Source organism: Malus sylvestris, chromosome 2 (genome assembly GCF_916048215.2).
Source record: "Malus sylvestris chromosome 2, drMalSylv7.2, whole genome shotgun sequence".
Lineage (NCBI taxonomy): Eukaryota > Viridiplantae > Streptophyta > Magnoliopsida > Rosales > Rosaceae > Malus > Malus sylvestris.
In genome coordinates, this window is record NC_062261.1 from 1,069,081 (window position 1) to 1,080,752 (window position 11,672).

The window sequence follows — 11,672 nt, forward strand, 5'->3', positions numbered from 1 at the left end:
CTTCCGATAAAATGACGTGGTTTCGGCCCCCGTTTCCTGTTCTTTGCCCGCGCAAGCACTTTGTACCTTCAGGCCCAAAGGAAGAAAAAAAGGGAAAGGGTTTCCTATTGGCCGTGGGATTACTCAAAAGAGTTAGAAATGACCTATTTTTGATAGGAAAACCATGTCAATTACCTGTTTAAACATGGATTTCTACGCACCACTATAAATGAACACCCTCCCTTCCGCCACCATGAACGAACACAAACAACACCAACAGTTTCTCGAGCTCTTAATTTCCCGGCCGCGAAAAACTTGTAAGTCGAGACATGGGTTCGGCTGGCTCGAAGAGCAAGCAAGACAATGCGAAGAGAAAGGACTTGTTGAAATCAGTGAAGATGAACAGGTACGCGTTTGCGGATGCACAGCGCGAGCATATTCTCGCGCTCCTTAAAGTAGCGGAGGCTATAAAGTTGTTTGTAGAAAGCCATTCTTTCGAAGTTTCGACGCACTCTTCAAATGCAGACAGAGGAAACGAGCTGCAGGAAAACTCAGACTGTGCTGAGACAGATGAGGAACAAGAGGAGGTGGATCAAACAGTGCCGTCACCGCGGGAAGATTCCGATTGCTCCGATGGTGACGGTGATAGAAAAGAGGTGGTGAAGACAAGTAATGAAAAGGGTAGAGAGAGAGAATTGTTGGAAGCATTGAAAGATGTCGAAGACTACTTCCGTCGGGCGTATGATTCTGGTTTGCACGTTTCGAGGATGTTAGAGACCGACATGGCTCAGGTGCAATCTGCAGCCGAGGAAATGAAAGGGAATCTCAACCGTTCAATGACGCGGAGCCGCTCCATCTCATCTACATTATCTTGGTCTTCCTCTCGTAAAAGTCTACGTAAATCTAGCGTAAGAAGTTCTTCAACACGGGCTTGTTTCGATGGTGGTCTCCTCGGTGACAAGGGATCTCCAAGCCATTCGTTAACGCTAGGAAAGCTATATGCTTTGGAGGAAAACCTCTACAGCGAGCAGAAGGTAATAGAGGAAACTGAGAAAATTTGTGACCGAAAATCGGAAGATCTAGACACCAAAATATACGAGATTGAAATCTTGTACTGCAGAATTTTGACGGCCAAAAAGAATGCTAAATCAATCTCCGAGACAATTCGGAAAATGAGAGATGAAGAGCTACAAACACAACTCGTTAAGTTGTTAAAAAGGTAATCTAGATTTCATAGTTTTACTGGTTTTTTTTTTTAGTTGGAGTTTTGTTCTAACCTCTCTTTCTCAATTTCTGCAGCATAATGAGCAACTCGAAGAAAATGTCTGAATTTCTGGAAACCCAAAAGAGAATAATGTCCGAAGTGAACTCTCTCAAATGTCCGTCCAATGGAACGCTCTGCAATGACTCGAACCAGGTTGCTACTCGGATGCTCGAAAAGGAACTTCTAAATTGGCGTACACGCTTTGCGTCGTATGTTTCTTCGCAAAAGGCGTACGTCAAAGCTCTAGACCGCTGGCTAGCTAAGTTGGACGATGCTGAAACTGAAAGCAAGTTAAAATCAAAGGGGGTTAACCCGTCATCGCTTGCAATTTGTCGACATTGGTCAGATGGCCTAGATAAGCTGCCGTATCAAGCTGTGACTGGCGCCATCAAAAGCTTCGCGAAAGATGTCCGGGCACTGAGGGATCAACAACATAAGGAGCGCCGACAAAAGAGGGAGGTTGACAAGCTTGCCAGAAGACTCAGGAGGGAGAATTTTTTGCAGGAAACAGACCTAAAGGAACAGATGCGGACTGAGAAGAAGAAACTTCATACTATTACGCAGAAGATGCAAGATATCGCTGTGAACGGATTTCAGACGCAGTTTTCTGAAGTTTTCGGTTCCATGGCTAAATTTTTCGACTCCATGGCCGAGTTGTTTTCAAAGTCTGCTACAAAAAAGTCTGGTCGTCCAAGCAAAAATGCAAGCAGGACTCGTGTGAAAGCGATCGACAGATGAAAAGGATGCGTACTAGGTTTTCAGAATGTTGGGTTTCTTTTAAGTATACAATTGTGTACTCTTGTTCGAATAACAGTAACCTTAACAATTACAAATTTTGAGTTCTAACAGATAAAATTTATGCACACGACTTGAAAAACTAAGGTACAATAACAGAACAATCTCTCCGTAAATCCGACCAGCCTGAATACCTCGGATATACAATGCGTTGTTTCATCGAATAAGCTTTCTAACTCTATCGTTCGCCAATAGGGTACAAGTATTTATTCCAAAACTCGATAATACAAACATCTTCTGCATCCTTGTTCTGTGGAACAGATTCCAGCACCGGATTTTGGATGAATGTATATACATAAGGCGAACTCAGGTCCATTGGCTGTATTATTGCTGACCGGTTGCCCATCAAGGAATTATCGACAAATAAACGAGTGATTCTATCTGTCCAAGAAGAATTTGAGATTCTGAAGTCCCTCGGCAGAAATGCTTCGTCTGACTCGAGGTCTCTCTACCACCACATGTGGAGGTGGCTCCAAGTGGAAACTTACCATGACAAGCGTCAAATTGTCCGTTGCTCCCCGCTTTATTGCCTCCTCTACTATTTGCTTGCAGCACAACTTCACATCATTGTGCTCTTGCAGTCTCCTTCGAGCGAAATCAACAGCATTTCGGCTGGTGAACACATCCCATATCCCATCACTGCCAATGATCAAAAACTCATCGTCTTTGCTCAGTGTCATCAGTTTAAGTTCTGGCTCAGCGCTCAAGGGTCCGCCCCTTTCACCCACGTCCTTCATTCCTTCAAGATGCCAATTACCTAATGCACGGGTCACACCTAACTCACCATTTAGAAAACCATCATCAATATATCCACCCAAGGACTCAATCCGCGTTCTTTCTTTTGTACAACATGGCCTATGATCCCTTGACATTTCTATAGCCACTCCACATCGCGATAATACAGCCCGGCAATCTCCGGCATTTGCCACAAGCAAAGATCTGTTCAAAATAATAATATCAAGGTGAAACAGGCTAATTGGCACACAAAAGGTCTAATAAATAAAAAAATAAGCAGTCTCAAGAACGGGGCTTGACAAGGTAAAACCGGAACTTGGGTGGGGAGATATAGGGCATGGATACCATTTTTATTTTTTGTTTTGCTCATTCAAAGACAATTCATTTTTCCACGTAACACCGAATGAATGGGCCTATGAAGTTTTTTCTCTTACTCTTTAACCTGATGACCAAGACTTGCAGTGACAGATTATCCAAGACACCACTTGTAATATAACACCATGATTATAAATAATAACCAACCTACACCGCAAGAAAGAGTTCCTTACCTCCCAAATATCATTGCAGTGAGTGCAGTTGTGCCAGAAGCAAGAGCCTCAAGAGAACACGTCTTTGCAAATGCAGCATCTGTCTCCATAAATGACCTTGTAATCACCTTTTCAAGTTCTAAAGGAAAGTCAGCATCCTCAACAATGACTCTTGGTAAATTGTCACGAACAAAGTGTGCTGCATCCTTTCCTCCATGGCCATCAAATACCTGTTTATTCAAATTTCCATTTACATTATTAAGATTGGAGAAAAAACAGAAGTCAGAACTGATGTATGAGCTTTCATTGGGATGGTTTGAATTGTTGTAAAAGGAAGAGAGCGAGAAAAACTTACACCATAGAAGGAGATAGCTTCCCCACCGAGTAGATTATAACCAAACTGCTTAGCTAAGTCACCAATGCATATATGAGTATCCTCCATATGGGTTCGACCACCAATATCAGACCACTCTCCTGACCGAAGGGCAGGAACAAAGTTCAACAGGCTCTGCTTTTTGTCTGCAATCACTGTATCCTCGCCTATGCTTTCAAGCTAAAAGGCGGTAAACATGAACGAACTCAAATCAGAATGTGAAGGAATGCAAGTAAAAAGATTAAGGAAACAAATTTTTGGAAACCAAAGTTACACCAAGTATTATATGCACAGTTTCATATGGAAAATGTTCTCCAACCAGAAAACGAACCACAAAATCAATTCACAAAAGTTGACATAGCAACTAAACATCAACGCCGACGGGATGCCACCAAAAGGATGAGAAATGAAAACCTACTAAAGCAAAGTCTAAGGCTGTGAATATATAAATTCTGTCAACACATAACAAGCACCAATTTCCCTCCATATTCCACAATCCAAGGAATCTTTGAAAGGAAGAGCTTTAATCATAAGCATTCAGCTGCACAGAGCACAATAAGGAAATACATAACTTCTGCAAAGGAATCGCCTCACGATCAATGAAAGCGAAACACAGAATTGAAATTTACTAAATTGGGGTGGTTCAAGGCTTCAGGCACAAAAATTTCGTTTAAGATGCAGCACAGCAGCAGTACAAGCTAATGACTACAGGAAAATTAATGGGAGCAGTGCAAGGATAAAAAAAAATTAACTGAAAGCTTAAGTAAATAATAAAGGGTAAAAGTTACTTCCAATCATCAATCCCATAAGAAAACAAAGATCCAGAACTCAATTTCAAACAAAAGGTCCTAAAACGTTTCAAAATTGAGACAAACCCAACAGAGCAAAGCAGTCAAAGAACAAGAAGCTTCACTTTCAAATGAATTCAACAGGGTTTTCTGAAGACTGGACTCAAATTTTACCAAATGGGTCCAAAAAAGTTGCAAAATTGAGAAGAACCCAATACAATCAAGCAGTCAAGGGACAAAAGTTTATACTTGAAATCAATTCAACACTCAAGTTTAGCCAAAGGGGTCCTAAAAGTTTCAAACTTGAGACAAACCCAACATATTTAAGCAGTCAAAGGACAAGAATTCTTACTTGAAACGAATTTATCATGTTCTTCTGAGGACTTGAGCTCATCACAGTAGGAGTTTCCCGGTCCAAATTCTCCTCCTCCGTCCGGTGGTCTAATTGCAGAGACCACTGCTTGTTGTTATTGTCGTTGGAATCGATGTCGGTATTATTCTCCATGTTCCCCATTTCTTGACCGAGCTGTTCTGCGTCTATCAGGCACATGATGGTGCTGATGAAATTGTTAATGGCGGTGTTACTGTGTTTCTGAGGGAATCGGAAAGTAGTAAGAAACAGAGAGGGAAGAAAAATATAGATTTGTGGGTGACTCTGGTGAGAAGATTCTGAGAATATGTGAGTGGGAAATAGGGGCCTCTGGTTATTGTAGTTGTTGTTGTAGTCTCGGAGAGAGAGAGAGAGAGAGAGAGAGAGAGAGAGAGAGGAATGCCAGATTTTTCTGTGAAAGCGTGGCTGGAAACCAGTTTGTTGGGTTCTTGTGATATTATTATATCTTTTTCCTATTTTCATTGTTCAAATGTTTTATGTTTATATTTTTTTTATTGGTAAATAAAAAATTTCATTTTATTTTTAAAAATTACATTGTATTTCATTCTATTTTTTTTAACAAATAATTGAATAATCTATAGAAATTTATCTAAACCATGTAAAGCGAGGAAAGTTTCGATTCGAAACTTCAAGCGGTCCAAAAGCTATCTAGATTTGGAGTTAAAATTAATTATTCCCTTAAAATTAATAATTACAATAGTAATAGTCAACTGATTTTACTATCTTCAATTGGTTGGTGCACTCGTTAAATCTTTTGAACTTTTTCGGTGCACATTTAATTATTAAAATGTTTTTTGGTTATGGACGAATTACATGTCTATATTCCACAAGACACGTTCTGAATTCAATTCCTGATGCTGATGAATCACAAGATGACGGTTAATGAGAAGCTGAAATGTTTTTGTGAATCTTCGAGGCTATGAAAGAATGAATTGATGTTGACCAAGGCACGCTAAAATGCCATTGTACTTCATGCATTTTTGTTTTCTAATAGTTTCGTTAAAATCAACGTCTTTATTTTATCAAATCTCATAAATTTAGAGATACCATTTTTCCCTCAATATTTTAGAGAGACGTCAAACTATGCTCAAAATTCCCATATGGAAGAAATGTCCTCGAAATTATCTAAAAATGCCTTTATTTTTCTTTTATTAAATCTAAATTGTCATTTGATTAAATGCCACAACTAGACAAAAAGAAAGTTCCATCTGAAAATGTCTTAACCATTAATAACTAATTAATTAATTAATTTGGTAGTAACCACCATTAGCCAAAAATCACAGTCTTAATCGTCCCTTTTTGACAATATATTATTAGATGCGTGAGAATATACAATTTTAAGTGCAATGACCAAATATATTTCACAATTGATGATAAAAAAATAAATATAAAACATTAAAAAAGAATTGTGCTTACATCACGCACAGCTGTGGGATATGTCCTTGAATTTTTGATAAAAAAAGACATATATCAGAATATAAAAAATAAGACAAATTCCTTGTTGTTTTGGTCGGTAGACAATTTCCTTATTTAAACACTAAAAAAAGAAGTTTTGCTTCTTGTTAGAATTAAAAAAAAAAAACCATTGACCGTGGTAATAAATAGATAAGCTACATAATAAACCATCTATAATTTTGTAATCGAAGTTATTATCTACAGAAGTCGAAGTCAAAACCGCATGCTTACAAATACAAAAAAATATAACTAAATTTAAACTAAGTGACTAAACTAGAAAAGAAGTTAAAAATGAAAGAAATGTTTGGGCAAAAATAGAACAAAAAATCTTCAAGGATGGGATTTGGAATAGACTTCCAAGATATAAGTAACTATACATGGTGGTGTTATTCACACACTTCTTTTTTTACTTTTAACACATCTTCTGTTAATTTATGTCATTTTATTCTCTTCAATTTATTAAATATGAAGGCTAAAAATTGAAATAAATGTGCAGAAGGTAAATGAGGTGTGTGGATAGCACCATCTCTTATATATGATGGGTTTTGTTTCATCCTTTTTACCCTCTACACCCCCTTTGTTAATTTCTGTACTTTAATTCTCTTCAATTCATTAAATCTGAAATCTGAAAAATTGAGAGAAATGGGTAAAAGGTAAAAAAATGTGTGTGGATAGCACCACTTCTATTGAGTTTTGTTTCGTTGCATAACTTTCCATAACACATAAGATAGAAGAGTAGTCGGCTTTATTAAGTTAGCGCATATATACTTAACCCAAAAATATTTAATCTTCCACCTGATTTTTCCTACACTTGTCCATCAAGCCTCAGAATATGATGGGAGGAATTCTACTGCCCCAACAATTATTTTCAAATCCATAAGATTTGTCCAAGGCCTAATAAGTTAAGAGACAAGTTATATTAGGAAGTTAGTTTAATTTAATTTGACAACAATTGCTCCAAAAAAGTTAGAAAGTGCAACTAAAGGACATATTCATTAAAAGGAAATGATAATGCCAGAAAATGACATTGGATTTTTTCTTCTGCTTTCCACTTTCACTATGGCAAATTGATAGGGCTTAAATTCTAGATTCTTGAATGTAATCGGGATATACAGATTCTTTATATATTTCTCATCACGAAAATTGATATACATGGAGAAAAAAGTAATTACAGTTGTATGTAGAACTATAAAGAAACGAAGTGAAACTTAAATGCATTTAGAAGTGAGAACTACACAGTAATATTCACAAATCGTGATACGTTTCAACAATTTTTCACATAATAATAAATAATTAACTTGAAACAACCATAGCATCCGGTTGTAGAAGTCTTTCGTGCTTTTGCCTTTTGCCTCTACGAAGGGTTGCTTGCTAGTTGCTACAATACCTCCACTTCTCTACAACCTGTCCACCAGCACCATATTTTTTACATTTTAAAGTAATTTTCTTTTTCACAATATTTGCACTGCGGCTGTAAATTCACTGTCAATTATTTCCGGTCACTCAAACAAGCTATTGCTAAAGAGTGGGGGACTCAACTTTTACCCAGTTCACGTGGACGTGGATCAAAAGCACTTTCGGGCTTTCTCCTTTTCTGTGGTAGTAAAAGTCAAGCCATGTAAAAGAAGAAAGGGGAGCTATCTCTTCCTCTTTTAGAAAATTTAAAGGAAAACTAATGAAAATGGTCAGAAATTTTAAATTGTAACTATAAAAACAAAATAAATGGTAAATAAATAGTATCAATATTGACTTTTTAGTGTAAAAATATGATTTTTCGTTAAAGTAAACAGTACCAAGATATTTTCGTTAAAGTTACCAAATTTTAATTATTTGGTTTGGTTGGCAATTAGCTTATTAAACACAGAAGGAACCTTCCTAGTCGGCTGATTACTTAACTTCCAACAGAAGGGAAGGATACGTGGTTCGGTGCTTACTAGTGGGTGGAGCCTGACGTGGCATAACATCGTCCACTATACATGGAAATTGCCGAATGACGTACATCAAATGTAGTCGACAAGACAGGAACGTCTCTAACTAATTACCTAATTTTATGTGAGAAACTTAAAACTTGAAATTGTATTATTGGTCTTGAATGTTTTAGTGCCAAGTCCTTGTGTTGGCCATGCTGCTTGGCTAGACAACAGTTATGTGAAGCATAGTGATTTTCGAGCGTCCATTTTCTTGACATGAACTCGTTGTTTTTCTAATTTGATGACACGTTTATTTATTAAAATGAGTGTATGTAGGAAGCAAACCATTTCAAGTCTTAAATTCCCCCATGTTCATTAGCACACGAAGAATAAAAAGAAAGAGTGGGATCAACTAGGGGTTAGTTTGTTTGATTCTCATTCCTAGATTCACTTATTTCTTAATTTGTTACTTCATTCTTAATAAGTAAATATGTCACGAATTGAATAACTTAAAAGGCAATTGAAGAGTGGAACAAAAATATTACTGTAAAAGAAAAAAACGAGAGTGCAAAAATCACTCAAAATGAATTAAGTAGGGCTTATTTTTTTTCTTGTGATGCACCCTATAACACAATATCTCACATTCCCTTTAAACTCATATTTTGTCGCTTAACGTCATAAAAAAACAATATTCGCTTCACTTCGATAAGTTCTGTTTAATTCATTGGGATGGTTTAATGGGGCCTGCTTCAGAGTTCAGATCGTTTTGGTTAGCTATCTAAATAAATGGATAATTTCGATGTTGTAGTGAAGTTGTCCCACAAACAGTCAAATTTTCAAAAGCTCCAAGCATTTTTTTTTACCATGTTCTTCCTCTGCAGCAAAACAAAGCAATTTGAGCCCAGAAAATACGAAGAGAGATCTAGAGAGAGACAGAAGAAGGAGTTGTTTTCGGCGGGAGGCGTTTTTTTTAGGGAATTTTAATGAAAAGCACCTGGTACTGTTCACTTTAACGAAAAATCACATTTTTACACTAAAAAGTCAATCCTGGTACTATTCACTTTACCCTTTATTTTGTCCTTATCATTAAAACTCAAAGTTTTCAAGCCATTTTCATTAGTTTTCGTTTTTTTTAACCATGTTCTTTCATTTTCGTATAGTATGTCATACATTTTTGTGATTATATTAGTATAAGGATTGAAAACTGCGTTAGATCAATATCCAATTAGTTTGTGAGTATCATTTGACAAACATAAAGACAATATTTGAAGTCCTTTAAAGAACAAGGCATAAATAAAAACGTAACATGAATTTAAACCCTATTCACGGTATAGTAACTTGATTAAGACACTCAACTCACTTGTGTGCAAGTTTCATTATAACGATAAAATTATTCAATCTTTTGCTTAAGTATTAATCAATATTGTCATGCCTGATATATCAAATAACTCATTTAAGAGTCTGACGCCTCCTTAAGGTGTTCAAAGGCATTTTAAAATGACGAGTAACAAACACTCGCAAGGAAAATTGAGTGAGCCAACATAATTTTGGCACTTCGGGTGGAATTTTTTGCGATTTGCAGAGGAAGTGTGAGCCGGAGTTTTCTAATTTATTGCATGAAGTCAAGGAGGAATGGACTCCGACAAGAACTGGAGGCATACAGAAATGGGTCATTAAAACACGAGAATTATACAAGCCCGACAGAGTGCTACCCATCCCTTTGAATTTGGACCGCACCTAAGCACGCCCACTTTGTTATGTACCCATCGCACCATACTAGACTACATAAAATCAGTCAATATGGTGGTGGCGCAGGGCGGCTGCCGCGGTGGAACAGAAAGAACTAGCCATCTCAACTCAAAGCACACGCACTATAATTCAAACACGAGAGTCATCGAAACAACAAAATTTAGCCAGTGTATCAAAAATTGAAAGGGGTAAAAAAAAAAAAAAATCAAGGGAAGCTACTAATGTCTCCTCAATGCCTACAGCGCCAGCCTACCATGAAACCCAAGAGTTCCTAAATTCAAATTCCAGCGAAAGCCTTCTTGCCAGTGCCGGAAGATCCAGCAGGAGTCACCTTCAACACGTTGAACCTCTTAGTCTCGGACAGTGGCCTGAACATTGGTAAAGCACCCAAAAAAAAAATGAACAAAATGAGCACTAGCGCTTGCCAAATTACATACATAAACATGTAGTTAAGAACGAGCTAAGGTAAATCACCTGCACCGGCCGATGGTAGCATGATCTCCTTCCTTCACACCGGAGCATGGAGGTACGTGTGCCGGGATGTTGGAATGTCTCTTTTCATATCTTAAGAAAACGGCAAGAAAGAAAAAGATTTCAGAACAACAGCAAAGAGGATGGTACTTGTTAATTCTCCAAAATGACAACAGATACAATAGAAAATGTAAAAAATTAATGCGAACGTTATACCTTTGATATTTCTTGACATAATGTAGATAATTCCTTCGAACGATGATTGTTTTATTCATCTTAGCACCATGGCAAGTGCCAGCCAGGATGCGGCCCCCATAGAAACATTTCCAGTGAAAGGGCATTTCTTATCAATGTAAGTCCCTGTAAGATGCAAAAAGCACATGTAGCCATCGTAGCAATCAGCAAATACAACACTGCACGTACCCAATACTGAGACAAGAAATAAACAGTACAACTCGGCTCAATTTGGAGTAGATTTACGAACCGAACATTGGAAATCCCAAAAAACATAAGCATTTCAAGTGATTGATTTGAAATTCGAGTTATTTCACGGACTAACACTCATATATTGCGCCTCTCATCGGTCCAGATTGCTAATGGTTCTCGTTATCTCCGTTAGGCAAATGTTATCTTGATCCAGCCATCAGATTGTGTTTAGGGAAACTGAGGGGTTCAGATTAGAAATAGATCAAGAGACAAAATTAACCATGAAAATGATGGTGTGTTCAATTCAATTCCCTATAATCCCATCCATTCAATTATGTTCAACGGCTCAGATTTAGTAACTTTTGTCCCTGATCAATTGAGCGGCTGCGATCTTCGTGGATTTTTTTTTTCGAGAGACTAACAGAATCTTGATCAACATGGCAAACCACCATATATACTATATTTTCTTCTATTCCTATTAAATTCCTCATTATTACTCTATCTCATCTCATCTATTCAAGAGCAACGATTGAGACCAAAGAGGAGAGAAGCTTCACTGATAAGGTAATAATCAAGTGGTACGAACAGGAACGGAGCTATAAATTTTTTCTAATGGGGGCAATAAAAAATAACTAAGAAAATCTTATTATAGTATGGTTATATACAATATGATATTAAGGATGATTTCAAATGATGATGTATCATAATTCCAATGTTACAAAAATTTCAATATAGTAGTGGAAAGTGACAAAGTGATGAGAAAAATATAAGTACATGATAGGCATGAGAGGGTTTTTTTTCAGTTTGAA

At 37.2% G+C, this 11,672-nt stretch overlaps 3 protein-coding genes and 1 pseudogene across 6 annotated transcripts; 1 reads left to right on the forward strand and 3 right to left on the reverse strand.

Moving 5' to 3' along the window:
• The window catches only part of LOC126614047 (alcohol acyl transferase 1 allele RGb-like), an 82,470-nt pseudogene that overhangs the window by 26,906 nt on the left and 43,892 nt on the right, over positions 1-11,672 (reverse strand).
• On the forward strand, positions 309-2,098 carry LOC126587480 (protein ALTERED PHOSPHATE STARVATION RESPONSE 1-like). Its single transcript, XM_050252563.1, has 2 exons — positions 309-1,198; positions 1,279-2,098. The coding sequence occupies exons 1-2, from the start codon at positions 309-311 to the stop codon at positions 1,979-1,981; spliced, it is 1,593 nt and encodes a 530-aa protein (XP_050108520.1). The 3' UTR covers positions 1,982-2,098.
• On the reverse strand, positions 1,999-5,273 carry LOC126614051 (probable protein phosphatase 2C 27). The gene is made up of 4 exons (XM_050281689.1): positions 4,814-5,273; positions 3,656-3,853; positions 3,322-3,530; positions 1,999-2,977 (listed from the first exon to the last, which is right to left on the reverse strand). Exons 1-4 carry the CDS (start codon positions 5,009-5,011, stop codon positions 2,416-2,418), a joined length of 1,167 nt encoding a protein of 388 aa, XP_050137646.1. The 5' UTR covers positions 5,012-5,273; the 3' UTR covers positions 1,999-2,415.
• LOC126614063 (40S ribosomal protein S11-3-like) lies at positions 9,793-11,165 on the reverse strand. 4 transcript variants are annotated; one of them, XM_050281704.1, is made up of 4 exons: positions 10,997-11,165; positions 10,654-10,866; positions 10,441-10,530; positions 9,793-10,334 (listed from the first exon to the last, which is right to left on the reverse strand). In XM_050281704.1, exons 2-4 carry the CDS (start codon positions 10,776-10,778, stop codon positions 10,244-10,246), a joined length of 306 nt encoding a protein of 101 aa, XP_050137661.1. In that variant the 5' UTR covers positions 10,779-10,866; positions 10,997-11,165; the 3' UTR covers positions 9,793-10,243. The 4 variants fall into 4 exon arrangements, with proteins under 4 accessions (XP_050137661.1, XP_050137660.1, XP_050137662.1 ...); XM_050281703.1 differs by having other exon boundaries at positions 10,654-10,797; positions 10,922-11,165; XM_050281705.1 differs by having other exon boundaries at positions 9,793-10,157; positions 10,296-10,334; positions 10,654-11,165.

What these genes read in the sequence shown, in the direction of transcription:
- LOC126587480 (XM_050252563.1), top strand. Translation starts at nt 309, where the DNA reads ATGGGTTCGGCTGGCTCGAAGAGCAAGCAAGACAATGCGAAGAGAAAG. An exon ending in CTCGTTAAGTTGTTAAAAAG is followed by an intron (nt 1,199 to 1,278) that starts GTAATCTAGATT and finishes CAATTTCTGCAG; the next exon opens with CATAATGAGCAACTCGAAGA.
- LOC126614051 (XM_050281689.1), bottom strand. Translation starts at nt 5,011, where the DNA reads ATGTGCCTGATAGACGCAGAACAGCTCGGTCAAGAAATGGGGAACATG. An exon ending in ACATGATAAATTCGTTTCAA is followed by an intron (nt 3,854 to 4,813) that starts GTAAGAATTCTT and finishes ACCGCCTTTTAG; the next exon opens with CTTGAAAGCATAGGCGAGGA. An exon ending in AAGCTATCTCCTTCTATGGT is followed by an intron (nt 3,531 to 3,655) that starts GTAAGTTTTTCT and finishes TTGAATAAACAG; the next exon opens with GTATTTGATGGCCATGGAGG.
- LOC126614063 (XM_050281704.1), bottom strand. Translation starts at nt 10,778, where the DNA reads ATGCCCTTTCACTGGAAATGTTTCTATGGGGGCCGCATCCTGGCTGGC. An exon ending in TATGTCAAGAAATATCAAAG is followed by an intron (nt 10,531 to 10,653) that starts GTATAACGTTCG and finishes CGTTTTCTTAAG; the next exon opens with ATATGAAAAGAGACATTCCA. An exon ending in GCTACCATCGGCCGGTGCAG is followed by an intron (nt 10,335 to 10,440) that starts GTGATTTACCTT and finishes ACCAATGTTCAG; the next exon opens with GCCACTGTCCGAGACTAAGA.